The sequence below is a fragment of the Armigeres subalbatus genome, chromosome 2 (assembly GCF_024139115.2).
Source record: "Armigeres subalbatus isolate Guangzhou_Male chromosome 2, GZ_Asu_2, whole genome shotgun sequence".
Taxonomy (NCBI): Eukaryota; Metazoa; Arthropoda; class Insecta; order Diptera; family Culicidae; genus Armigeres; species Armigeres subalbatus.
Window position 1 is genome coordinate 266,822,265 of NC_085140.1, and position 27,475 is coordinate 266,849,739.

Genomic DNA, 27,475 nt, shown 5'->3' on the forward strand with positions numbered 1-27,475 from the left:
TACAGTCAAAAATTATTTTAATAAGCGTCTTTTTTCTCTTTCATTAACATACGATCTTACTGTAAGATTTGAACGTGCCATTTCCACACATTATGTACAATTATCTACATTCTTTCATCAGCTAATCAGCGAAGTTATCTAAAAGATATTACGTGTCATTATTATGAGTAATAAAAAACGCATCATCACCTTTGTTTAATATGATATATGATATTTTTTCCTTCACTCACGTTGATAATTTTCCAATAGTCGGGAAAATGGAGAGAGTTACTTGGTAGTGTGGGGTTCCATGTTAGCAGATTACTGGGATAAGCGTGGAGATTTTTAAATGTTTTGGTTAATGGGAGGGGGAATGCATGTTCATTGGAATGGCATTAAGAGGTTAGAAGCTGTTTCAGAGTTGTGTTAGGTTTTAGTGGGATATTGGTGTCGGTAGGTTAGAAGTTTTAGTTTGGACTGGAATTTACTTTTTGGGTTTTTTATCAACATTAGAGTTTTGTACTATTTTCTGGGGTAAGGCACAGTAAATATTAATACTTCGATGAGTTATTCCTGGATACATTTTAACATTTAAGTCGACTGGTTATAATGTGCACTATTGGGGTTTTTAAACATATACCTGTCCTAGCAAGTGTGAATCGACGGTAGATTGTCAATAAACATAAAAGCCATCTGTCAACCTATCGTCGATACAGTTCCGTGCAATGTAACTCGCACTGGTGGAACATTCATAAGAAATTTTGGTACTGTTTAAAATATCATTAGAGCTTAAATTTACTTGGAACATACAATCTATTAAGTCTTGTTTGCTAGTTTATTCGCTACCTCAAGAGGATTGTTCCCATCAAGGGACTTCCGGCTGGAGGCCGGAGGTGTTAGCAGACCCTCAGGATCCAATAGTGGAGCAGGTGACGCTTCCTGCTGTATGATACAGGCCACTACTTCGAGATGTTCCCGGCGGAGAGACGCCCGATCCTAGATTTTAAAATATATTGTTTTGAAATCTGACATTGGAAAATGGTTTAGGTCACTTACGAACATGTCCAACGAGGTACTGTGCGTTTGAATTATGTGCGAACTGTCCGCCACCAGGTTGGGGCAAACATGAGCTAAGCCGTAACTACCCTTAACCTGTTCGTTGGACTCGAGTAGCACGAGCGGAGACACTTCGTTCTCGTCGCAGATCACTAGAAAGTACGGTTCCATCCATTTGGCGCATGGGGCAATCACATCCCAGTCCAAACCAGACACGCTGGTGGCAGTTTTTCTGGAAGTAGGGAAACCATGTGTTAAAGAATGCAATGATTATTAAGGAACGATCCGTTAATTACGTAACGCAAAAATGACCATTTATCCCCTCGCCTCGTTGTCATCTCACCGCGTTAAGTAATTTATGAACTTGGTGTGACTCCGCGATCAGTTTAGTATGAAGGAATAATGTAACAATTAGTAAAGTATGTCCACTTACCTATCAAAAGTATGACTAACGGCAGCAGCAGCAATCACAGAGTAGGGAAAATTTGCCAGACCGACGTCCAGCGAGCAAAGGTCAATGAGTTGTGCCGTTTGGGCAAATTCCATGCCGGAAAATTGCGGATACACAAAGGACTCATTCGACTGAGACTTGGCGGATACATTCTGCTGTTTCCGACTAGCCCCGATTGGATGCATCTCCATCTGGCGGCTGGTAACGTTAACTTGCATGTACGTCCCGAGCCAGCCCATTACCGTCACCGGGTTGATACTCCACTGGAGTTCACTGAGCAGGAGCAATTCTTCACGCAGGATGTCTTCTTCTGAGCAGGCACCATCGGTGACGTAAGCAAATTCACCTATTTTCGGCGGGTAGATTTCTTCGACCTGTAAATAGAAAAGGAATTGTTAAAATCAGTTTGATTGTTTGATCATTTGCGGAGGATGCTATTACCTTTGCGGCCACGAACAGAGCCGTTATTCCCAACAGCTGAAGATGGGTCTTCTTCTGTTCCTTTTTCCTGCTTAGAAACCGATCGATGTAATCAATTGCTAGATAGTACGTTTCCCGATGTAGCTTATACACTTCACACACTTCAATCAACCAGTCTAGTAGGATTGCACGCATTCGTGGTTGGAGACCTGATCGAATGGGAAGGAAATGTCATGAATAGAGAGACCTTTGCACAAGTTTCCCATCGATTGAAAAGCGTGGGAAGAGAGGAAGCCGTAAAATTAACAGGTAACAGTATCTTTGAAAGGATCTTTTGTTTACATTGTAACTGGATAGGTTTGGGATGCAGGGACTGAACAGAAATCTTACCTGGATGTTGGTCGAACATGTTGGGTTCTCGTTCGAGTGACGCTTTTTCATCTTTTCGACACATGAGTTTCCAAACCTGCTTGGAGTCGGCCCATGCAAACTGCGGTAATGGACAAGTTCGCAGATCCGACGATGGAGTTACACAACAAGATAGGGCGGGCATATGGGATGTTGATTTACTGGAACTATTGCTACTATTGTCACCGTGCCGCTGGGACTTCCTGTTGGCATGCGGCGTGGTGTCTCCCTTGGTATGCCAGCTCCCGCGGGACACATCACATGACGGGCTGAGGATGTTGCTGTTGACTGAGGTCGGGCTGGCCAGTGGGAATATGTCAAATTCTGCCGTCGTTGAGTAGCAATCCGATGAACTTTGCGTGTCGGAGGTAAACTCGCTGCTCCCGATGTTGATGCTGATGACACTGTTGCTGGACGCGGCCGAGCTGGCCACACTTGGAACCGGCACCGACGGAGCCGATGCGGCCGCAATCGGAGAAAGCCGTCGATCACCTCCATGCCTTTTGCTCGGACGCTGGTTTTCTATGTCCTGTGGTAATTAATGGAAAATTACCAACTATTAGATAAGGATGTGAAGAAAAATGCTAAAATAGCCCACCAGATAGTAATCAACCACGAACAACCAAGTGAGCCACATCTCCTCCGACAACGGTCAATCCATACTAAATGGCGGAGACTACTCGACGAATGATGTACTACATCTATCAGCTGACTGCAAATACTAATATATTTGCAAAGTTTTGAACCGGTTTTAAAACATATCAGCAAAAATTTAAATGCCCGAGACAGACTTCCTTGTTCCGTCAACGAATGTTATCCCACGGGACTCATGTACGATAATGAGCATTATTGTTCATTTTGTAAGAAGGGTGTGCGATAAGAAGCTACTCAGGAGGGAAAAACGTTTGCTTCACAGCGTGCGCAGGATTGCGATGCCACATGCAACACATTACAGAACAAACACTCGGTCTCGCAAAAATAATTTCAGACAGCCTTTTGCTAAAAAAAAAGACCACGGACAAATAAAAAGGGCAGCTGTATAGCGCCTTTTCCATATATTAAACATTGCGGTTCCCATCATCCTAATTGAGCGAAAGGGTTGAGAAAAAGAAGTAATTGTTTGTCAATCAATCTTTCAACCAATTTGTTTTTTGCTTTCATCACTGAATGCTGGTTTACAAAGTGCTACTTTGAACTCCAAATACAACAGAAACAATGGAAACCTTGAAACTCTCAGCTTGAAACGTGTCCATTACCATATTGCAACGGCTCTCAACTGTTTTCCTGGGTAAGACTATTGCACTTTCTGGGAAGACGGAAAATATCTCGTACTTCAGAAGTGAATGCTTTTTGGTACCAGCCTTATTACTAATACCCCTGTTATTGTTTGTATAAGTTTGGGAGTCCACAGTGAAAACCTATTTTGACGTAAAAGAAGATATGTACATCGAACGTTCCATACCTATTCTGCTATTTACGAATCAATCTTGATTTTACTGCCAGAATTATTGTCATGATGCGAAACACTAATAGTCTAAACTATTAATTCAATATAAATTAAGAATTGTGTTGTACAAGAAAAGCAAAAATAAGCTCTGATCTAACTTATTTTTGCCTATCTCGTACAACATTTCGAGTCTAAGTGGGTGTCAGGGATTGAATTCGTGGCTTCAGGGATTGAAGAGAGTGAAAAAGTATCTCACCTTGGGTGTTATTCGTTCGTTACAATCTTTGCATTATGGAAAAACTTTCGAAAGACACGAATGGAGAAAAACTTGTAATTTATATTTATTTATAACATTTATAATCCAACTGACAAATGATGTCTCAATGAATAAAACTTAACCTAACTGGAAACGATCAGCGGTGCGAAAAAGATTGAGTATTCGTTGACGAAACATGTCCGAAGAAACATTAAAATCAAATAGGTCAAAAAACGTGTAGGTAGTACAGTCAAATTTCACTCGTTGGGCTATCTTTAGATGGGCTACGATTTAGTTGGGCGCCCGTTAGTTGGGCTGTAGCCCACTTAAAACGAAGGTGGACGTCAAATTATGACATCAACGGCATTTTTTTTTCTTTTCGCAGTTGGCAGCTCTGAATTTCTATTGTATTCGCTGATTTGACAGATGAAATCTCAGCCCAACTAACGAAAGTCTTTCACTAGATGGGCTACGAGTTTAGCCCAACGAGCGAAAGTTGACTGTATTAAAAAGCAAAGTATGTTGCTTGGAAAATATAGTTTGATATTTATGTCTAATCTAATCGTGTGTAATTCACAATATTTTGTTTTACATTTGGACATTTGGTGAATGAAATTAAAAGATAGCTAGCTTGGCAACTCTTGCTTGGTTGCTGTTATCAATAATCAATAGAAGCCTTTTTAAATTGTTTATGGTGATTATAGAATGAGGCCAGAAATCGGCCATTTTGTAAACCACGTGCTTTTCCAATATTTTTTTCAAGGGTACGAGATGAAAGAACCATAACGCGTATGGAGCTGAAATAATGGAAGATCGTTTGCTTAGTTATGCTGAACAATCATAATTTGAATTTCGGCACTGTACGAAAACTATTACGCCAGATCTGGGCTTTTGGAAATGAATGTTGATAAACGTGTGGTGAATTTGAAATTCACCACGGGCTTCATTCTATAATCACCTTATATGTACCTAATTGTCCAATGAAATTGAGTACGATTAAAATACAAAACAAAACTAATACTTTCAAGATCTTACTTAAGGATTGGCATGAAAAGAAAACGTATTCGGCGAACCAACTGCGCATAAATTTGACCAGAAGATTCTTTGTGTCTAACGGAATGTTATTGTCGAGTTGCAGAATATTATATCTTAAAAAAAATGCAAAAGCCGTAACTTTCCTTCTCTTGTGAAACATCAACAGATCCGCGAAACATCAACCTTCAAACAAGTAACGTTGCGTAACCCTACGAAAATGTACCACTTTTTGGCGGGAAACTCCTGCGGAACGCTTCAAGGAGCGCGCCAACTTCGGCTTTCTCCCTCGATAGTTCTAGCAGCCCTATATGCTTCGTATCGCAGTACATAGCCAACAACAACACTCTTCCGCAAGGGGAACCCTCCTCATTCCGATGCAGCACAATCATAACAAAATAGCCGATACATGATAGCATTAACGTTACATAAAACAGGCTCGTACTGCATAGAAAATATGAATAACATAAAGGCATTTATGAGTGGGTAAAAAACCGGCGAGCCTGCACTCAAGCCAAGGGTAATATCCTTTTGCACCAATGGTGTTGCAACGGTGAGGTTAATTTGTTCACTGTCTTTCCCTTTTTATCGAAATTTAAAAACCCCGTAGATAGACCCGCACATTGGATCGTACCCGAACATGTTGGTCTTCGCACTAGTTAGAAGTCGATTCCTGTATGGGTGCGTGCACGTAACCCTCGAAATGCCTTTCCAAATGCTACGGAATATGAGGTAAATAAACGGCGACGATCGTGGACAGGATGCCGATGGTGAAGTGTGATAGCGAATAATAAAAAAATAATAATAACAAAACACCGCGCGCCAGAACTGGAACTGGCTACCAGCGCCAGACAAACCCAAATCCAACGACCCCTTTACATAATAATTTGATCAGGACGGAGCGGTTCACGGGGTGAAGGAGGAACACAATAATTAAATGCGCGAGGAATGTGTGGAGGTGTTTGGCGGCAATGGTGACGCGTGTCTTGGGTTCTGTATTAGAGGAACATGGCGTCGTATGTTTTGGGGAGGGTTGAGGTCAAGGTACTTCAGAATAGAGAAATCACGCTTCGAGCGGAACGCAATGGTCACAATAAAAGGAAAGAGTCAGGATATCGTTATGAGCAGTGTTAATCATCTTTCTCAGCTGAACATTTGAGCTTGCTAGTTAAGAAACATCAACAACGTGAATAAGATATTTTTCAAATTCCTTTCAAATCAAGATTTCTCATTTGCCATTCAAACGTCCCTTCGATAAGACTCCCCGGATAAGACCATTCAACTATATCCAACATACCGGTTTCTCAAGAATTATTCTTCTTCGCCAAATCTTACCGCACAAGGCTTCTCGGCTTGTTTATTTTGGTTCCTCGTTCGTTTTGAATTCTGGGACCTTCATCACTCCAGGCTCTTTCCACCGAGTTGCAAGCATGAACCTCTCTCATTTCTCCGGATAGCATCCCCTCGCTCCCACAAATCCATTCTTATTTCGTCGGTCGCTTTGGTCCGTGCCTGCTGTTAGCCTTTTAAAACCGTCAGAGGCGATACGATCCGCGATAGCTACGCAAGAAGAAAGATTGCCCAAAGCAAGGCGAAAAATAAATCGGGAGGGAAAGGCTCGCGATAAACATAAACCGACATCTCCCTGCTGGTGCTATGGAACAGCGGTTCACCCGAGGAGGACGGCTTTCGTCAATCTTTCTTTCTCTCTAAACGCCACCATGGCAAAGACCGCCAAAATTTAGCTGTGAGACGCTTCTGATTCATGGCACCACCGGCTTCTATCCGAAAAGACATGGGAACAGTAAACATATATTTTTCTGATTTACATACAGGTTGCGGTTGATCATACATCAATATCCGGATGAATAAAAAGTCTATGCTAGCAATAAAGTTTGTTATCTTGTTTGAAAGCAAACAACAATCGAACACAATCAAAGTCGTGGGCACTCGGGTCGTTGGTTCAAGTTCAACGTTTTACTAGCAAAATTACAAATGTTTCGCTGCTTAAGGTAGGTCCACATGTAGCGTGATTCTAATACCGATAGTTGCATAGTCAATCAAGGGTAAATTATTCCATGTGGTTGCCATACATCGCCAATTCTTCAGAAGTGGGGTAACTACTTAGAATGGTAGGGAACTGTTACGTTGACGATGAGTCAATAACTGTAGTCAACGAGGCAACATCTGCACATTTACAACTGTGCATGAATTATTGCGTCCTTTTTGCTCCCTTTCATATGGTATATCCTCAAGAAAACGCACAAGGACTCGGAAGGATGTGTTGCTTCGTTGTGTAACGACTTTTGTTCCGCATCGTGTGCACGGAAGGACACAAGGCATTCGTTTTCGTTTGGACAGGAAATGTGATGCACTCGGTTGCTTGCAAATAATTCATACGTGAAGATTTTCACGGGAGCTTACCTGATCATCCGAGGTATATTTTCGCTTCCGGCTGTTTCTGCTTCGGTTTTCTGTAATGTCCAACGTTGACGATCTGCTGGCATCCTCGGAACTGCGAACGATAAGCGGGGAAAAGTCAATAGGTTAGAAATAAATAACTTATTGGAAAAATAATCTAATTAAGTATTTTTTCTAAAACAATATGTTATTATAACTATTTTAGTCACAGTATTTGTTTTCTTCTTCTTATTTCGACTTTCTGAAACCCGAGCACACAAATCGCTTCATGATTTCAACAATATATTTACTATTAAATAAAATTTTATTCTCATTAAATTTTCCTTTCCTTTTTCTTCACTGAAATCACACCCCAAAATAAACATTGTTGTATCACAGTACCATAATATTTCTGGAGATCCAAATTACCATTCGTGCCTTTATATACCATAATAATACTACGGAAGCAGAGGGCAAATACTCAAGCTTAAAAATTTAGATTCGAAGAAGTATCGCCTCGGGGCTACCTAAACAACCACTCAAATCCCAAGTAACATTTATGGTTTTATAACGGAGACAGCGATCACTTTTCAAATATGTCATAAAACCAACGATATTACTAGGGATGTGTGCAATTTTTTTCTTTCTCTAATTTGTATAAGAAGAAAAACGCATTTCTTACTAATAGCTTTCTAATCAAAAAGTCCGTTTTAAAAATGGATTAGTTTACCAAATTATCAAAACGACCCAACTGCAAGCACAAATTCAAACATCAATTGGACAAAACTGACAACAGTCCCGCGAAAACCAACATTATGGACAGGTAGCAAAAGCCTTCTGCTACGTATTGCTGGCTTTGTTCCGTGTGGCAGACCTATCAGACTCGGCAAATCGATGTTCGAATCTCGGTCCACAAATGCAGATAAGTCGTTCCAAAAATATGGTATTGAGTTAAGTAATCATCATTCAAAAGAGTCAATTTTATTAAATGTCGATGATGAAGCAGAAAACTCTTATGGAGTATATAGAGAAATATGAAACCTTTTAAAAAATATTATTATTATTATATCATTTGCTTTTGAAAAATCCTAATGCTGATAAAATTTCAACTCAAAAAATTTAAAGAAATTTTTATTCTTTATCTGATGATTATATTCCTTCCTAGCCCCATTGATGATACCATTCGGCAACAGAAAAGAGCAGGAGATTCATCGAACATCGTCATACCGCTAAATTTATTCTTCGACGATTGTACAAGCAAGGGCACGGTTTACCCTCATGCATCAAGATTTCTGTATTGGGTATATATTACTATATACCATGTTTGTTTGGTTATATTTTGGTCAGGTTGGCCAACATTTTGGTTTCTGGATACATTCCATCAGAAGACAGAAAATAATACGAAAATGAAGAACTATTCAGTAAACTAGTTTCGGTCCTAATCGATAAATTAATAATGGTATAAATGTTACTTCTTAATAATGCTAACGTAACAGTTTATTTCATAGTGCGATTTATAACATGCGATAATTTAGATTTCTCAGGCATTTTGAATTTGGTTGAATATCGGCAAGAGCAATTTATTATTGTAGACTATGCAAATGTAATTGGCGCTTTGATGTTGCATGAAGAAGAAGAAGCAGAAAGATGATAATCGAAAAAATCACCACGGGAAACCATACGACGAAGTTTTTAAAACTCTTCCCAAAAATTCTAGAAGCAATTAAATTAAAAACAGTAAGCAGTACGGGGTTGGACTTTTCTTCTACTGTGTAATAAACACAATACAGTTCCTTCCCGATTTTGGCAACACGACCGGATTTTAATGTTGCCAAAATGGGGATGTTGCCAAAAACGGGAAAAAAATTTCATACAAAATTTCATTTTTTTTTTTGTTTGCATGATTGATGCTAAATACTTAGAAAATGTACAACAAAGTATGTGGAGTGTGTTTAAGTGATGCACGTGCATAATAATTGACATTTTTGCGATATTATTCATAACTCGGAGATTGTAGTTCAAACAAAATTGAAACAAACTCAAGAATGGTAATCAAACGATAATGTAACTAATTAGCCAATTTCATAATACAAATTGAATAATAAATAATATTTGAAATTAACAATAGCGTCGGCCACGTCCTTACAAAAAATTGTGGTGATAAAAAAACGTTTCTATTGTATGCAAATTTTCTTGTGGTCGGTGTGATTAAGAGTAAAGTTCTGTGCCCAATTTTCGCTGACATTATGGAAAAAATGAACGCAAGGCATAAGACATGCCATTGTTTCAAAAAATGGTAAGGGGTCGTACACTAATTACGTAAGCAATTTTTATGGGATTTTCGACCCCCCTCCCCCCATGTAAGATTTTTTTCATACAAATGATTTTAATTTACATAGTGCGTGAGAAAACGACAGACCCCCCTCCTCCCATAAGTGCTTACGTAATATGTGTACGACCTCTAACGGAAATCTGCATTCTGCACATTAGTCGGCGAATTCAATGTAGTGTGAGTATGGTTCTCCATGCACTACTTTCATTATTATAACTTTGAAAAGATGTAAGAATCCTACGTCAGACTGAAGAGGGAAGCAAAGCAGATCGGACTAGTCATAAACACGTTGAACACGAAGTAGGCTCAAGAGAAGACAACGGCCATTCATCACGAGCTTGTATCAATGGCGACAAAATCAAGGTTGTTGAAGAATTCGTGTACTTGGGCTCACTTGACCTCCGATAACGATACCAGCAGACAAATTCGGAGACGCAACGTGGCAAGAAAGCGTACGTACTTTGGACTCCAAAAAACACTCCGAACGAAAAGAGTTCGCCGCTGTACCAAACAGACCCCCTCATTAAACCGGTGGTGGTAGTCCTCCTTGGACACGAGATCTGGACAATGCTTGTGGAGGACCAACGCGCACTTGAAGTAAAAATGGTTCTCTACAACGATCCGACAGGCACAAGAAGGCGAGGTGTGCAGCGATCAAGGTGGATCGATCAGGTGGAAGACGATTTACGGACCCTCCGTAGACTGCGTGACTGGTAACGTACAGCTATGGACGGAGATGACTGTTATGTACCGCAGAGGCCACTCCGGCGTTAGGCTGAATAAATAATAATAAAACCACATGTGACGCATCACTCGCCTATCGAAGCAGCTAGAATTACACCAGCGATCTCATGGAAACTTCACAGGAGGTAATCCACTTCTGATACTTCGCCATCACAAAAAGGAACACTCGAAAGCAGGCATTAGAAGTGTGAGTGAGCATTGATCTATTGCAATCGTAGCCAATGAGTGAACTATCTCGCTCAAATGGATGCCAAACAACGAGTAGGAGCAATTGTTGCTGTGAAAAACAATGAGCAACACCGTTTAACAAGCCAAGTCATGGTGAGGTATCCATGTAAGCAACGATTTTTGCAATAGTACCCCCTTTCTTGAATGGCTTCTTCTCATAGCGCACCGTAACGACGCTCATTGTTGTGTTACCAAGCTTCACTTAATAGACTTCCATTGGTGAAAAAATTTGTATGAATAATCGAACGTCCAATTTCAAAGATTTTAGGAAGCTCGTAACTTGCCCCGCGGCAGTGCATCAAGTTGGCTTAGATTAACCCGATTTTTTCTCTTGATCTGATTTTTTTTCCAATGCCTGCTCGAGAGCCTTATGGTTACATGTTACCAAACTCTTACCATTACTGTTGAACTGTTGGCAAACATGCTGGAATCAAAAGGCTCGTTATGCAAAGCGGAAAAGCTAACTGTTTTCTAATATTAATCGCTAGACAAATTGCGTGAATTTTAAACAATAAAACTCTTTAAAATAAATTGTTGCTTATAATCTGTACGGAAATGCAGCAGAAAGACGGATAAAATGATAAAATTACAGTTTCTCGGCTGATATCAAAAAAGAGGCACATAATGAGCAAAACGGCTTGATGGCTATACGACCTTTATCACTTGATATAGAATAACTAAATAACAAAGTTCGTACGAATAGTGTCCAACAGAAATAGAGCAACAGTTCTTAATCTGGGGTACATGTACCCCTGGATGTACCTTTGCTTTGCTGGGGGATGTACAACTCCATTAAAAACTTATTGATAAAGTTCAATCAAAGTTAATTGCCTATTTCCGGGGATTAAACCACCCAACTTGGACGTTAATTTACAATGTTATGAAAACTCATATGTGAATATGTACGTTATGTGGAAGATATTGATTTGGAAAATGTATTGGAGGTAACCACTTTCCCTTCGATGGGACTCGAACCCATGACCCTACAGTACGCTAGACTGATGCTTTAACCAACTAAGCTACGAAGGACCTCCGTCGGGATTCGCAACCTAGCGGCTACTGAACGAGCTCAAGATTTCCGAGATTCCTAAAATCCATTTCTTAAGCCAACACTTCCACATGTGTATAGTACACGTCTACATTAGAGGAGCGTGAGTTATTGATAAAGTTTTGATAATTGTTAAATTTACTTAAACTTTGTACATAAGTACATAATAATCATGGCGATCAGTTAATCTTGCCTACAACAATCCGCATAGTCTATTGAAGGCTGTAGGATAAAAGCCCAAAAGAACAAAACGACGAAGAAACAAATTTTGATTTTTTTTTTAATGTAATCTATCCAGCGTTGTAACGTGTGGCCCCAGCCAATGGCGCTAGGACTTAAGGGGCGCTGAAATCCTGAATTGCGCTATGGCAAATGATGACAAATTACATCAAGGTGTTTTACGCGGTTGGAGTTAATTGATTTCTTGCTTAATCTGGAAGTTCACAGCTTCTGTAATACCATTTGAATTATCTTTGATTATTTTGTGAATTTATTGGTGGGGTTTAATTTATTATTATCTTATTATTTTATTACTGCCGTCGGACTCATAAATGTCACATGTTACAAACGAGAAAAACGAGAAAAACGCATTTGAAGTTTCAAAATGCATTCATCCGATTATCGCATAATTTCGCTTTTTTATTGACTTTAACGCAATAAACTATAAAAGAATATTCATATTCGTTGGGCCGGACTGAAACATTGCCAACAACAACTATTTTTCCCACGTTTTTCTATCAAACCCCGAATGTGACACTTATGCCGCGAAATTCACTGGTCAGGCGAAAAATGTACGCATATTTGTCACACCGTGAACTGAGAGATAGTTGTTGTTAATTTGTTTTTACATTTCGCGAGCGACGTATGTATTTCTTTGGTGTGATTTTTTGCTGTCGGTAGAAGTGGAACCGGAAATGGAATATCCAATACAGACAATCCAGTGGCGCGGAATCGGAAGAGGACTTCCTCGGGTTCGATTAAAAAAAAAAGAAGCAGGTGATCGTTTTCTGTTTGCGGAGCCGGCAAACGTTCCATTACCGGTCCAAGAGGTTGAACACCCGGTTTTTAGCGGCAGTGGCGTAGTTTCCTTGCCCTGGAAAAGGACATGCACTACATCTTCAACGTCCAAAGGAATCACGATTGTCTTATCGAGATGATTTTGACAAAGTGCTACCAGGTGAAGCATTTTTTTTCAGTGGATTTGCAAAAAGTTCTCAATTATTTATAAGTTAAGAACTTATTTTCTAGGTCATATGGCTTCCACGGTTGGATTGCTTCAAGAGCATTATTTTTTAAGGCTGCTGGTCTTTAATGAAAACTTTGAGCCTGTTTGTCCCTACATACGAGCATTCCCATTGTCTGCGTGCATTTTTTCTTCAATGCTCACCGTTTTGGAATATGCGATAAACCACTGCAAGCCACACCCGTACGTGGATTCCATGCGAAAAGTGGTGTTTGAAAAAAAAGTCGTTATGAACTTGGATACGCAAACAATATCAACAGTAAAGACCTTAAATACTGCTAGTTGTTTTCCAAGAAGGAATTAATGTTGGTTATAAAGGATTCATCCTCTTTTGATTTGATACAAATGTACGTTGGCAAAATGCTCCTCAAGGAATTGAAGAAGAAAAGAAAACTTCTTTAATGAAAGTGGTTCAACCTGTTGTTACCGAAGAGGAAAAAGATCGTCCGACGAAGCAAGAAGGTCCTGATTAATTTTTGTTCTTGTTTCATACTTTGAATAAATTTTATCGCCAGAACATGTCACAATAATTGAGTTTTACAGAAAAACGGGTTTGCTAGAGGGTTCCCTTTATCACATTTTATGGTCCTTGAATATTTTAATTATGTCACAGTTTCATTCTCTTATTCACGTTATATTTGGAGAGGTTTTGGACAATATAATACCTCCCCTCTTTTTTCATGGACAACCGTCCATATACATTCTGAAAGTAAGACCTTGCATACTTACCAGCCACCCTTCTAAAATATTTACGTGGATTGTAGATGACCCTAAAAGCATGGTATATTTTATGGACGGACCTCAGGAAACATCACGCAGTGCTATGTGTCTTTTTATGTGATTGTTATATCTCTTTTTTTTAGTGTGACAAATATGCGTCCATTTATCCCAGTGTGATAAGTATGCGTCCATTTGTTCGAATGTGACAAATTGACTTCAGATTTTTTTCGAGTTTTCTAGAATAAAACCTATGTTTTGACAAAATATTTCAAAAACACGTATCAAATTATGACGTTAGACATCAAAACCTCAAAAATGTTAAAATGTAACATGTGACATTTATGCGTCCAACGGCAGATTAGTCCTGAGATAAATTGAGAGAGATAAATTTCAAAAACGGATAATAATGATCGCATTTGATACATTCGTTTATAGAGGCTCAAGGAATTCGTAACCACGCGAAAAATGGTGCATATTAAAAATATTTCTACTCTTATCATGCTAGGGTAATGATGGTATCTTGGACATCTGAATATATTTTGGACTTTTGGCTATATATTGTTTATTTTGTTACATATATGTGGATATAAATGTGATTATGAAAGAGGCCAAAGAGACACATGATTCCTACTTATTTAAAGAAAGCCAAGTCGAAAAACACGCAAAATATAACCAAAAGTCTAAAATATATTCAGATGTCCAAAATACATTATTTACCCTATTCGTTTTGAACATGCATGAAAGTAAGGAGCGCCTAATAACGGTTTTTCCAAATGCTTTGAGAGTCTACTGATCGAGACAAAAAGAGATTGAATGATACGTTAAGAATATGCTTTTGAACTAAAATCTGGAATTTAACGTTTAGGAAACCCCATTTGAGTAAAAGAGTAGCTCCGTAGCCCTCTTCAAAGTGACTCATAACTCTCCTTTTAACTGGCTCGAAAGCTCTGTTCAAAATGCATTCCAAGTGGCTCGGAGATCTCCTTTCAAGAGGATCGAAGGCCTTCTTCCTAGGGGCTCGAGCCTCCTTCCTAGAGCCTCGAAAATCTCGTTTCAAGTGGTTCGGAAGCCTCTTTTCGAGCGGCTCTTAAGCCTCCTTTCACGAGGCTCGGAAGCTTCTTTCGAGAGGCTCGGAAACCTTCTTTCAAGAGGCTAAGCCTTCTCCAACTTCGTGTCCGACAACGGGTTTTTTCCGAACCGTCATCGGCCCGAAAAGCCTTATTCCATGTTTACGTTTGAAAAATTACATAAACAAAGGGTCTATGAATGACAAGCAAACACAGAGTGACTTATTAAGATGACCTATTCCGGAGAAAAAATGGAAATAGATGATTTCTACACTTTTTGGTTATTTTCGATGCAAATAAGGTTATGGATGCATAAACATTGTTGATTATGTGCTTAAGTTGTTGCTGTTCGAAATATCCTAAACTGGCGATATGGGAATTGAAATTATATATCCCGTTAGTTTTCAAATCCGTTTTTCATATATCTTGTTAGTTACGCTTATTTTAATTACGGCGATAAAATAGGAGGTGCCTCAATGTATGTAAAAGTTCGAAGGGGTGTCTCTTGAGAAAAAGGTTGAGAAGCGCTGAAATAGAGTACACAGATAGAAAAGTCCATAGAGCTTGCTGAGATTTAATCATCTTTATCTTTCAAGCGCATTTTTTTTAGAAGTTAGATAGATAGATAGATAACATTGCGTTTAGAAAACATTTATCTGCATTTTCATGGAAAATACTTTTTCTGTATTGTAGTAAAGCAGAGATCGCACATTAATATTACTACCATTCAAGGTTCCAAGACACGATGTCCATTGGATCACACCGGCAAGTGCGTCAATGATAGATTATATGTGACGCGGTCTAAAACAAAAAAATGTCAACGTGCGATAGCACCACGACAGAATACGACTTTGGTGGCCATCTCAGTGCTAATGGCATAAATCCACCCACTCAACCCGAACTGCGGCAAGATCACATATCGAGGGGAGGTGCATCTCTTCTTTCTCATTCAATAATCATCAAATGAAAACATTCTAAAGAGAGTCTTAAAACTTTTTTTTGTGCTAGGGAGTAAGTGCTAGTAATGGACCCCGTGCGTATAATGGACCTCCTGAACAAAAAACCAGAAAGTAACACTGGAACCAACAATTTCCTGCAAATTTCCATTGGATAAAGTTGCTTCACTTATCAGGGTAGTTGTTGCATGCAATTGTGTTGGCTTGGGATACTAAAATTAAGTTATAATAACTTATTTGTAAAGTAAATACGTTAGAGGGGCCATTACTAGCATATAAGGGGGGGAGGGAACAGGAACATGTGGAAATGGAACATGTGAATCAAATATGGGGGACCATAATACGTATGTGAACATACTCTATGTTGCGCGTTATGGTCCCGGGGGTGGCCGTAATAGTCAATCTGGCTACATTTTTTAAAAATACTCATTTTATTAGTAAAATTGAATGTTTTAGCATATTTTATATACGAAACACATTGCTGATAACTGTTACTTGTCATCTGGTGCTACAGAATGGCAATTTGTCATGAGTCTGACTCTCTGACTCTCCGGATATGGCGAGTTCGTTTCTCGGCCTAGTCAAAGATGTTTGTGGGAAACGTTCTCGACTTACTAATTAATGATTTGAGTGTATTACTTCTACGTGAAGTTAAACGATTTACAATTATATGGAAATGCCAATATCATCTTCCAAACTTAGACGTACATAGGAAGGAGAAGAGCTAGTAGTAGCACTATTTCAATTTTGATTCCTGTTTTGGAACATTCCATTGTTTCCTTATGGGACTACTAGTGCGAAAGAGTAAGTGGCCCAACGAGTGAGTGGCTACCCGAGCAAAGCTTGAGAGCAAATTGATAATTTGTTTTGATGTTTTGAAATCGCCGATTGGTCGAATTGGTCTAAAATAACAAAACGTATAGCAGAACAATCTTACTGTGCGAACAAAATAAGTACATAATTTGATGTCAAATCGAACAATTAAGAAATCAACAGCAAGATGAGATCAAAATATGTAATCAGTCATGATGATTCATATTTGAAAACAAATTATGATTTCAATTTGATATCAATATCAAAATATGTTTTCTATATGCTCCCATTATGTTTTCAGACTTTGCTCGGGTAATGGAGCGAAAACAATTACGCGATGTTCGAAAAACATGTGTTAAAATAAATTATTCTTAATACTATTTATAACTATTTTTCAATCTACGCATCTCTATTGATCAATTGAGTTAGTTGTCTTATTTAAATAGTTTTAAATTAAATCCCTGACCCATCACAGCTTCACAGGTGACTAATCACACTTCGACACAAGCATCTTGAGTTGGAATTTCTAACCAACATCTTCGAAGACTGAGCCAAAACCTACCAAGTTCCTCCTCTACGGAAAACTCAATCAAAGCACGTTTACGTCGTATGGATTGATATAAACCACGCGTCTCCATAACCCCAGATTTCTTTACGCATATCCCACCATTTTCGTACTTGTTATTCAGGCAGAAGACAATCATATGATCGACCGCCTGTTCAGGCGCTAGAGCAAAAGAGACAAACCTACCACCACACTGCATACTGCTGAAGCAAGAAGACAGAGAAAGCGAGCAAACAAACGATGCGGGAGGCCCCAGCTGCAGCCCCACGACGGTGAACGGTTTGATCCACGGCGCGCAGCCACCCATCAGGAAGAAAGCGAAGAACCAAAGCAGTGAAGAAAGATAAAAAGTGTTCATCCTGGTTTCACGCCCGTAGCGATTTCGTTGCTCCATCAGTCCATTGCATGTATCGCATTTTGACATGAAGTTCTCTCTGATTTCCTTATTCAATTAATTATAAAGTACATTTACAGTTTGTATAATGAGTTTTCCATCTCCCTTCTCTACAAATACAAATGTATTTTAAAATATTTGCTACAATCATTCAACTTATAATAAATTAGTGAACCAATTTCATTGAACAAGCAAGGAAGGATATCGAATTAGACAGGTTCAATTTTGATTAGTAAGGAGGATTTATATTGACTTAGAGAGCACATCGAGTGACAAAATATCTATGAGAAAGTGTTTTACTGTATTATACTAAAAGTTAACATGTGAACCTTTCTAAAGTGCCACTTCCCATACCTATCTTGAATTAAAAGGCACGAAATTGTAAGCCAGTGGAATCATAAGATTCGTCCAGTTCCACCGACAAAGAGCGAAAGAGTCATAAACCGGAGTAAACCGAACGCGAAGGAGTTCGTGCGCGATTTCTCCCATTCCGCGCGAACTGTTGTGGGCCGCGAGCGAGAGCCGTGACGTGCCCCAACTCAACCAGTACCAGACGAACCGGTCTTCTTATTACAGCGTTTGGGAGGTTGATATTTAAATGCCCGCGAGTCGCGTTTTTGCTTCGTGTGACGTAGTCGCAGAGTACGGAATAGAGAAACAGCAAAGTGCGAGTATGATTTGTACCGAAGAGCGGGAAATCGCGTGCGCGCGCGGAAAACCTTCCCGGCTACCGGCTGCGGCTGCTACTAGTCTTCTATTCCGATTTTGGCCACCCTCCCCCGTCTTTGCTAGCCGCCGTCACTATCACTGATATGGAAGGACGGATGGATGGAAGCCAGCGCGCGCGAATCCATATGAAAGCAGTAACCGAACAAAAACATTGCACTGGCACTCAGAAAGGGGGGAAAATCGAGCGCCAATATTGCTTTCTGCCACAGTCAGTCACAAAGCTACTTCGATTGCTGGCGGTGCGGTTGGCATTTCGTGTTCAGGAAAACAGAATAGGAGGGAAAAGAAAGATGATGATTTCCAAGTTCTGGCGCGCTGTCAACCAATAGAGACGTCCGATGGTCGCGGCAAAGTGGTTGTTATTTAAAGAGCCACGAATGACAACAGCAGAAATTTGGAGGTGTGTTACGTGGTACCATATTGCATGATATCTTGGATAGTTACGAAATTATTGATTGTAAGCCTAAGTTAAACATTCTGTTGTATTCGTTGAAAAGTACAGAAATGGAAAATTAAAACGAGATACACATCGCTCTGACGATTTCGCTTGAATAAATTAAACAATCAAATAAACTAATAAATCAAATAAATTATGCTTAAATCATACACAATTCAGGATGAGAATTTAAAAAATAAATTGCAGAATTTATATGAGTCAGATTATAAACCATTATATACCAAGTGTCAGAATATCGAATAAGAAAAGGATTACTGTATGCCATATCTTTGATCTTTTTTTTTATTTAATATATAACAATGAATATCGCACATCTCCATCCAATTAAACAATCGAGTCCAATAAATATCAACAAATATTTATTGAAAACCTGATAAAGCTCAAGAAAATTACTTGACTCTTTTTTAGTGGAATGTTTTCACTGTCATAAGACGAATTTAGACACTGAAGACGACCTTAAAGTTGAGGTCGAAATACGTATACGTAAAAGTATTACGAGGTGGTGGAATTAATTGGAATTGTGCTAAACTCGTCTTATGACACTGATAAAGCTGCCAGTCGAAGTTATGACTGAGATTTTAGTCCGATAATAATTTAAATTTTAAAAAGTGAATCAAAAGTTGACGAATTCAAAAGGGATGTAACAATGTATTACAAGCTATGCAAGAAAATGCGCCTACCCGTTATTCACGGGTTTAAGCATTTCTGCCTTTCATAAAATCTCCGAGTTAAAACTTTGAACATCATTTACAATGACCCATACTTGAGCAACGCCTAACTTGTACGCTGGAAGATGTTTTTCGCATTGTTGACTAGACAGGTGAAGTCCTGAAAACCTGGTAGAAAACCTAAAAATCCAGTATTTCGAAACTACATACTCGAGAAGTTATCTTAAGTCTAAATAATAAAGAACCAGACGACAGTGGATACCGCTTTTGTACATTTACTTCGTTGCGGCATGCGTAACTACAATTGACATTTTCATTTCGACATTATTGTTCCAAAAGTCCGCTTATTTCGGGAAAATTAGGGACTTCCATTCAACAAAATGATTCTTAACCCTTAAAGGCGCAAGGCGGTTTTTTTAGAAATCGTCGAAAATATTTTTAACGTAAATAACCATTGAAATCATTAACATTAAACGTATTTTCGATTTGTTGTTTTAAAACAACATTGCGCATTTAAGGGTTAACGTGAAATCTGTGTTTTACGCCAGCGTGTCTTGACGTGTATCAGCATAGATAACGCAGAAGCTGCAAGTATTCATCAACCAATGTTTTATAATTCGGGTCTGGTGGCCTCACAGTTGGATCTTGATCGCTGAGCTCCATCAAAACCAAAATTAACAGTAGGAAGCGCTGGAGTGGAATCCACCAGGATATTCAGGATTTTTAGACTCAGTGGCTTGTGACTAAGCCTCAACAATGAAATAGAGGAAGTCGATAGAAATCTAATCTGGACCCAGGTCAAGGCTAGAGCGAGTAGACGTTCAGGTCCAGGTTAGAGATCCCGCCTTCTTCTCTGCTCAAAGTGTTCTCCTTTCGACAAATAAACCTTGCAAAAATGTTTATTATATGTACATTATATCACTCAAACAGGTGTGTCGAAAAGGTCGTCATTTCATTGCATCAGTTTTTCATTGGGCCTTAACTACTTTCTATACATTACTACAGTTGCTTTGTTTTCAAATTACTTTACCGGCTTTCGTCTGCGATCTATTTGAATCCTATTGTTTATTCCTTTGAAAAGTTTTGAAGATCTTCGCAAGTGTATTCCTAGTAGCAAAAATGATTACTATTGATGATTGATACCAATTCTATAGCGAAATTTTGATCGATTTAATTGCAATGACTCTAAAATGACTCTATGTTGATCGGGATACTATATTTTATAACCCAGGAATGATTTTTTATCGAATTCTCCATCAGCAAAGGTGGAGCTCGGTGGTCTAGTGGCTACCGCTTCTGCCTTATAAGCAGGAGGTCGTGGGATCAATTCCAGCCTCGTCCCTTTCCTACTTTGTATGTCTATCCTAGTTCTGTCTGTGTTTCACGTTCTACCTAAACGATTCCTACTGTTATAACCTTCCACACAATCCCTAAACCTCCCGTGGCTCCTATGAGAGGTCGTAGAGTTCTCTGCATCTTTCTTAAGTAGGTGTCCATTCTCCTTCCTCAGCATTCGCAAGGACGTGGCCAGGACAGATCTCGACTATTGGAGAGTGCATTGCTTCCATTTAAGAGTTAGTGATTAGTCCCAAATCAATATCTGTGGTAACGGATGAAAGTGATGCGTTGAATGTTTCTTTGAGTATCTTCGAATTGCGCAGTGTTTCTTCAACATTCTGGCTCATATTTCAAATCCAGCGGTCATTTAGTTACAATACATTCACTCGGTATACAAAAAGCGTGACTAAGGGGGAAGAAAATGTTTAAAAATCTCAAAAAGTAGTGGTCGTCATATGAGATTTAAAATCTACAGAAATAGTCGCAGCACAAACAAAATTTAAATAAATCCAAACAGTTTTTTTTTTCATTTGTCCTACTCAACTCTGAAAATCTTACCCCTATGAGCTCTACCAGTTCCAAGTGGTTGTTAGCTGGGACTGGACCCTGTGGTTGAGAAATTTGCTATTTAGGCGAGTTTCACCTATACGAAACAACAGTGTTGGATTCCATAGGCATAGCGTTCCAGTACACGGACAGATAAATCAACCCAAACTTTGAGTTCAATCAGAGGCGTCGCGTCCGCATGTGCAACCTGTGCACTGCACATGTGGCAATTTTATCCCCAACATTTAAACTCTCAATAGATTTCTTGTCTTTCTAATCCAAACATATATTTGAATTATGTGCATTTGATAGAAGTTTCATGCAAATTTGACTATTAGATACATAAACGGAAAATATGCATGATTTTTTATAGGCGGCATGTGATGTGAGGCAACCAAATGCTGCGATGGGGGCGCATTATATTTTTCTCTACGATACCGAACCGACCCACCGACACCACATGTCGTATCAACACGGAACTTTCAGCCGAGAACGCTTTGGCGTGCATCATACACGCATTATTTTGTAAGTGTAGAACATCTGCTCTCAGCGCAATCGGCGATGTATAGGTAGTCAAAGCGTTCTTCGCAAGAAGTGCACGGTTTGGTGCCTATCGAGAACCGCTTCAAACAGCGCATGCGCGATTCGGTGATGAGAGCGCAATCGGAACAAAATCGAAAGAGAAGAGTAAAGCGCGCTCATTTATGCTCCCTCAAAGCGTTCCATAACAAAAGTTCCGCGTTGAATAAACACCGCGAAGCAAGAGCGCTTTTGATATTTGATATTGAATGCAATGGCCTGTTTACATATCCACTAATCCTGGCGACAATGTATTGTGACGCGACATTAGCTCAATTTAAACAGAAATTGTCATCTGCTAATAAGCGTTTGAAATAAAGCCTGTTTACAAATACGCTTATTATATTCGAAATTGAAGTATCCGACAATATTAACATAATGTAAACAGACATTTCTCGCGTGATTATTGAAAACATCGTAAGTCCAAATGAGAGACTCTCTTTCATTATGCTATCTTTTGCTAATATCTAGGCTAGTTTAAAATTTGTTGCAATATTTTCACCTCAGCACACTAGACAAAGCTATTTTCTTCAGATCGGTGCAGATCTTCTAATGAAAACCAGAATTACCGAAAATGAAACGGGTCAACTTTTTCAAAGAAATTTATTCCTGAAGGTTTTTTTTTGACGTAGAACTACGTCTGTCTTTTCTATATTGGGGTATACTTTACGATTGCAAAAAATTGAAAATCGTCACGAAAATATGATAGACTTTGAACGTTAATATCTCAGCCGTTTCTCGATGGATTTTCAATTTTCTTGGACCATTCGATCAAGGAAGAGTCAACGCTTCATACCCGATGTACACTGAAGTCGTTTGTTACGCGGTTATTTTTACAGGAATTTTTTTTTATGAGATTTTTTATTCACGCAAGTTTCTGGATTTCCGCATTCCTTCAGACATACTTTGGGATTTACGCGTTTTTTTACGTTGTTTTAATTTACGCGGCCCATATCTTCCGCGTAAAAACCAACTCTAGTGTGTTACAATATCTATGTATGATAATATTTACTATTAAAAACTTGCTAACAGTTTAGCACTTGGTTTCGATGAATCAGTCAATCTCGTAAGTGCATCGCAAGCTTCTTCTTCCATAGCACTACATTCCAACTAGAACTTGGCCTGCTTTTCAACTTAGTAATTTATCAGCATTTCTTTAGTTATTCATTGAATTTTTTTTTGTCCGCCATAGAAGGGCTCGGAATCTTCTTCGCTGCTGCAGTGAATGCGTTCTGGTAAACTTTCTTTGAATCGTTTTTGCTGATTCGTAGGTGTCTGCCGGACTAAACGCTTAGTCCGACGCAATTCACGTGAAGGAATAATTGTTATTATCAATTACGCCGTTGACAGCCCAGCTTTCGCAATAGGTTTTTCTGTTATGAGCCACCAGAGCCTTAGACTGACTTAGCGATAGGTGGTAAGTCTCTGTAGCAGTTTGCGTCGGTGATGGTTGCAGCTGTACACTATCAGCCAGGCTTGTGCTTTTCAAATTGTGTAATCGATTATCATTCAAAATAATATAAACCTAACTAATACCAATTTAATGTCAACAATGAAGTTCAATAGGATGTTTGGCATTGTTACCAATGCTTCGAATCGAGATACAATTATCGAACGTTTCTTACTCTCTAGCGAGATTTTAGCAATTGGTAATTTGGATATGTGAACGCTTGAGAGTATTGTTCATCCTCGATTATTTGAAAATTTTATTTTTATCTTCATCTTCAAATGTTGGTCCAAAAATTATACACATCACATCGAAAACAGATCCAGGCTGGGCTTGAAAAACGCTTGCTTCGGTCTCATCGCACAGAATAGTCGAAAACCTGTAGATTACGTACAGCTACGTAGTTCAACGTCACCTTTGCGTACAACCCGATTGGGCTGAACCTTTGAGTTTTTCGATAAATCCAATATATTTGGTTAGGGAGGGGGTACGTCAAATGTCGATGCTTCAAACAAATTTATGAAAGTTTTTATGAGGAAATGTTCATACTGATGGACGAAAAATTGTTCGACATCTGTCCAGTCCAGAATATTGATCAAAGAAATGAATTGTAAATAGAATAAGTATTAATTAAGAAGATTTAAGGCTTTGAACTTCATTGTTTATTGTATAGACTTTATTTTTCTGATATGACATGCTAATTACAAATTATTATTAGTCACTTTGCATGATTGATATAAGTCCAATTTCCTTTTTTCTATTTAAAACTTCGTCTCATTTTAAGAAATAACTCAAATTAAAATTGAAAGTGCCAGCTCAACAATTTATGAATAGATTATTTGTCACATTGGGAACGATTCTGATGATACTATTTTTTTACGAACTATAAGCTTAGTTTAGTTTGAGTGAATTCAGAAAATAAGAATTTGCTAAGAACCAGTTAGATACAACAAAATAAGCAAAACTTATTGAAAAACGCGCTGGAAAATGATTCGTTTATCATTTCTGGTACATTCTATGTGTTTTTCTCGGAATATTAAAAAAGTGCACAGGTTGACGAATTCACCACGCGACGCCTCTGAGTTCAATATACGCACTATTGAGAATATCGCAGAAAAAATTTACCCAAATTTGGGTAGTTTCTTTCCCATGATTGCTATCAAAACTAGAGCAAGATGCAAACACCTCACCGAGGTTGCTGAGCCCAATAACCCAAATTTGAATAAACTCAATATTCTCTATTTTGAGTTGATCAAGGTCCGCTTTGGATAAATTAAACTCAGCTTTGGGTACATTGTTTACATGGGATTAAAGGCAAACTACCTAGTGCCAGAAAAGTCATTTTACTCAAATTTGGGTTATTGGCCCCAACCACGGTTTTGAGTGCAAACAACCCACTTTTGGGTAGTTTTGGTTTTCAGTGTACTTATGCTTCTACTGGATAGTGTGATGACCTTAAATACATTTTTCGAAGCAAATCTTTCAAATGCTTTGCATATGGAAGGGATTCCGGAACCAACTTTAAAATACTGTGTCCTGTACAAAATAAAAACATATGCTACTGGACTTCGAGTCGAATGTTCGAGTACTTTCGACCGCACTCGAGGAAATCTTCAGGAAAACTATTGTCGGCATAGCACCGAAGTTGGGAAAGTTGTCTGTTTCTGGAGAAAAATCCAACTTTGGTTTAAAAAGCGTTCTAACTTTGTTCCGGATAGACAATAACAGAATATCACATGTTATTTTTTTGGCAACGAACGCGGAGTTTCATTATCCTCTTTCCAGGGGATAAGTCTTCCTATAAGTAGTATGATGGTAAGATATCAGATATTCTCGATGCTTGGTCTTCCGTTAACAAACATTTAGAATGAACTTCGAACTCGGTGTGTTTTTCAAGACTGGGAATTTAGCGACCCGGGAGCAGTCGTCTAGATCCTTTCACCTACTACCAATTTATAACACTTTTTACAAAGCAATCCTTTTTCTATGAAAGATTATGTGAGCACTAATCGCGATTAAATTGACAATGGAACAACGGTTTGCGGCAAGATTTGCAGCGAATTTACTGGGTTACTTGCATCTTTCTAAATGGATTTTATAGCTGGATACCTCCTTTTGGTCATGTAGGATTATAGTTAGAAAATAAAGATTTCCAATCAACAAATCATGACCAATGAAATGCCTGAAAGTGTTGCATCAACATTTCTAGCAATCAGACTGAAAATCAGAATTGCTGTTAGTTTTTTTTACATGTTTCATATTATGCTTTTTCATTTTAAAATTTTTTAGATTGGAAAATTAATAAGCTATATCAGTCGTTTGGATGGTTCCTACTATTACATCCATTGATTACAGTTTTCTGTGTTTTTGAAACTTACATTTTAAATTGAAATGATTTCTATTGTATCCTTTATAAATGTTGTACACATTTCAAGTCCTTTACCTACATCCAACAGGACTGAGCTCAAAAAAGATCTCCCTCTTCATTCAAAGGGACCTTCTGACTACTTTCTCATAATTCCAAGAAAAAGGACGAAGGACTGTATCAAAAGGAAGAAGGATCATCTTCCTCAGGTAGAAAATGAAAAAAAAGATACCAGGCCGATTTTCAGCTTCAATCCCATCTTCAACTTACCTATACAGATCCATAGTCCACTGGAATCGGGCTCGGTGAATATTCCTTCCAATTGCCAAAACCTACTGGTTCTGACCAGGGGCACTCGCTTGGATCGATTCCACCAACCCTTCTTGCACTTCAGTGCGGTAGTCCACTTTTACATGAGCACACTACACTTCCTTGAACGTACGGGACACGCCTGGGCGATTTCTCCTGCTGCTCTGACGCTCGATTCGAGCGCACTTCTTATTCCCGGTAAATTCCTAGAGAACCGGCACCAAGATGGTTAAACCTTTGCAGGAATTTCGAACCCCACCACACACACGCACTCAACTCGCGAAGAAACCAGAAGAAAGGCAGGAGAATGAAGGAGGTGGAAAAATTAAATGGCTGACCGGGTTCCCGCACGGGAACTATCCCAAGTTTTTCGGGATTTCTGCTAAAGATAGGCCACTGACGGGGCAAATTCCAATGGATTATGATGGTGCACAATCAGGGGAACCGTTTTCCTTACGGACCGGCAAAATTCGTCAAAGCACTTGTCCCGGAATCGGCCACACAAATTGCTCCAACGAGGCAACACGTTCAAAGTTTTAGCACCAAATGAGTTTTCACCTCTTCTTTCCCGATGAATAAATTTGGCTGCTGCTGCTGCAAAGCTACTTGCGCAGGCTACTGAAGAATGTAAAAAGAGGAAGATGTTCACCGAAGTTGGGTCACTTTTGGCGCGGAAACTTTTCAGGAAAATCACGGAAAAATCCAAGTTTTTTGGTATCACTGGAAAGAATATTTTATCCCCGATTGGAATATCTAATTTCTGTGCACTTCCGATAACTGTAAGAACCTAAAAAGCGCTTCGGAAAAACGCACTCCCGCCAAAATTTAAAGGCCATATAAAGTCGACACGTAATCGAATACCAAAATTTAAATACACTTGCTCATTGATAAATGGCACAATATCACGGTTACATATTTTATACTACATGTAAACATTACTTTAGCACCTTAAAATCGATTTTTCACTGAAATCTTTTCTTTTTTTTTGGATAATGAATAAAATTTTGACGGCGAAATTTTTCCCGCACTTTTACAACAACGACAATATAGAATTTTAAAATGAACTCTGTAGTCTTTATCCACTTCCTAAAACTTTACATCATCGAAAAATATATAATTTTTCATAGGTATAGAAATTCAATGAAAATATGTTTTCATTCATAAATCGACGGAAAATGCCCGAGAAAAATCACCCCACCTTTGCTTCTGTTTTCTAGGTTAGTCTTATGTTCGTGCTGAATTCAACCAATTTTATCCAAAGAATTTTACCTTCTTTCCCAAAATTCACTGAACTTATCCACTTGTTGTGCGACAAACTACTCTTCTTCACGATTAGCACCGATTTTCATTCAAACATCTACAAAATATTCACAAAAATCCTCAAAATATTGTCACTGCTGGGTCTGGGGTTCACCAGAAGGAAACGAAAAAGCACATATTCGTCAACTGCTTCTGACTGCTGACTGCCGAATGATTGT

The 27,475-nt window shown here is 38.8% G+C and overlaps 1 protein-coding gene across 1 annotated transcript; it reads right to left on the reverse strand.

Moving 5' to 3' along the window:
- LOC134212191 (G1/S-specific cyclin-E) lies at window positions 1-27,475 on the reverse strand. The gene is made up of 8 exons (XM_062689832.1): window positions 27,267-27,475; window positions 25,959-26,203; window positions 7,474-7,564; window positions 2,297-2,843; window positions 1,928-2,115; window positions 1,469-1,860; window positions 1,036-1,267; window positions 1-975 (listed from the first exon to the last, which is right to left on the reverse strand). Exons 2-8 carry the CDS (start codon window positions 25,970-25,972, stop codon window positions 796-798), a joined length of 1,644 nt encoding a protein of 547 aa, XP_062545816.1. The 5' UTR covers window positions 25,973-26,203; window positions 27,267-27,475; the 3' UTR covers window positions 1-795.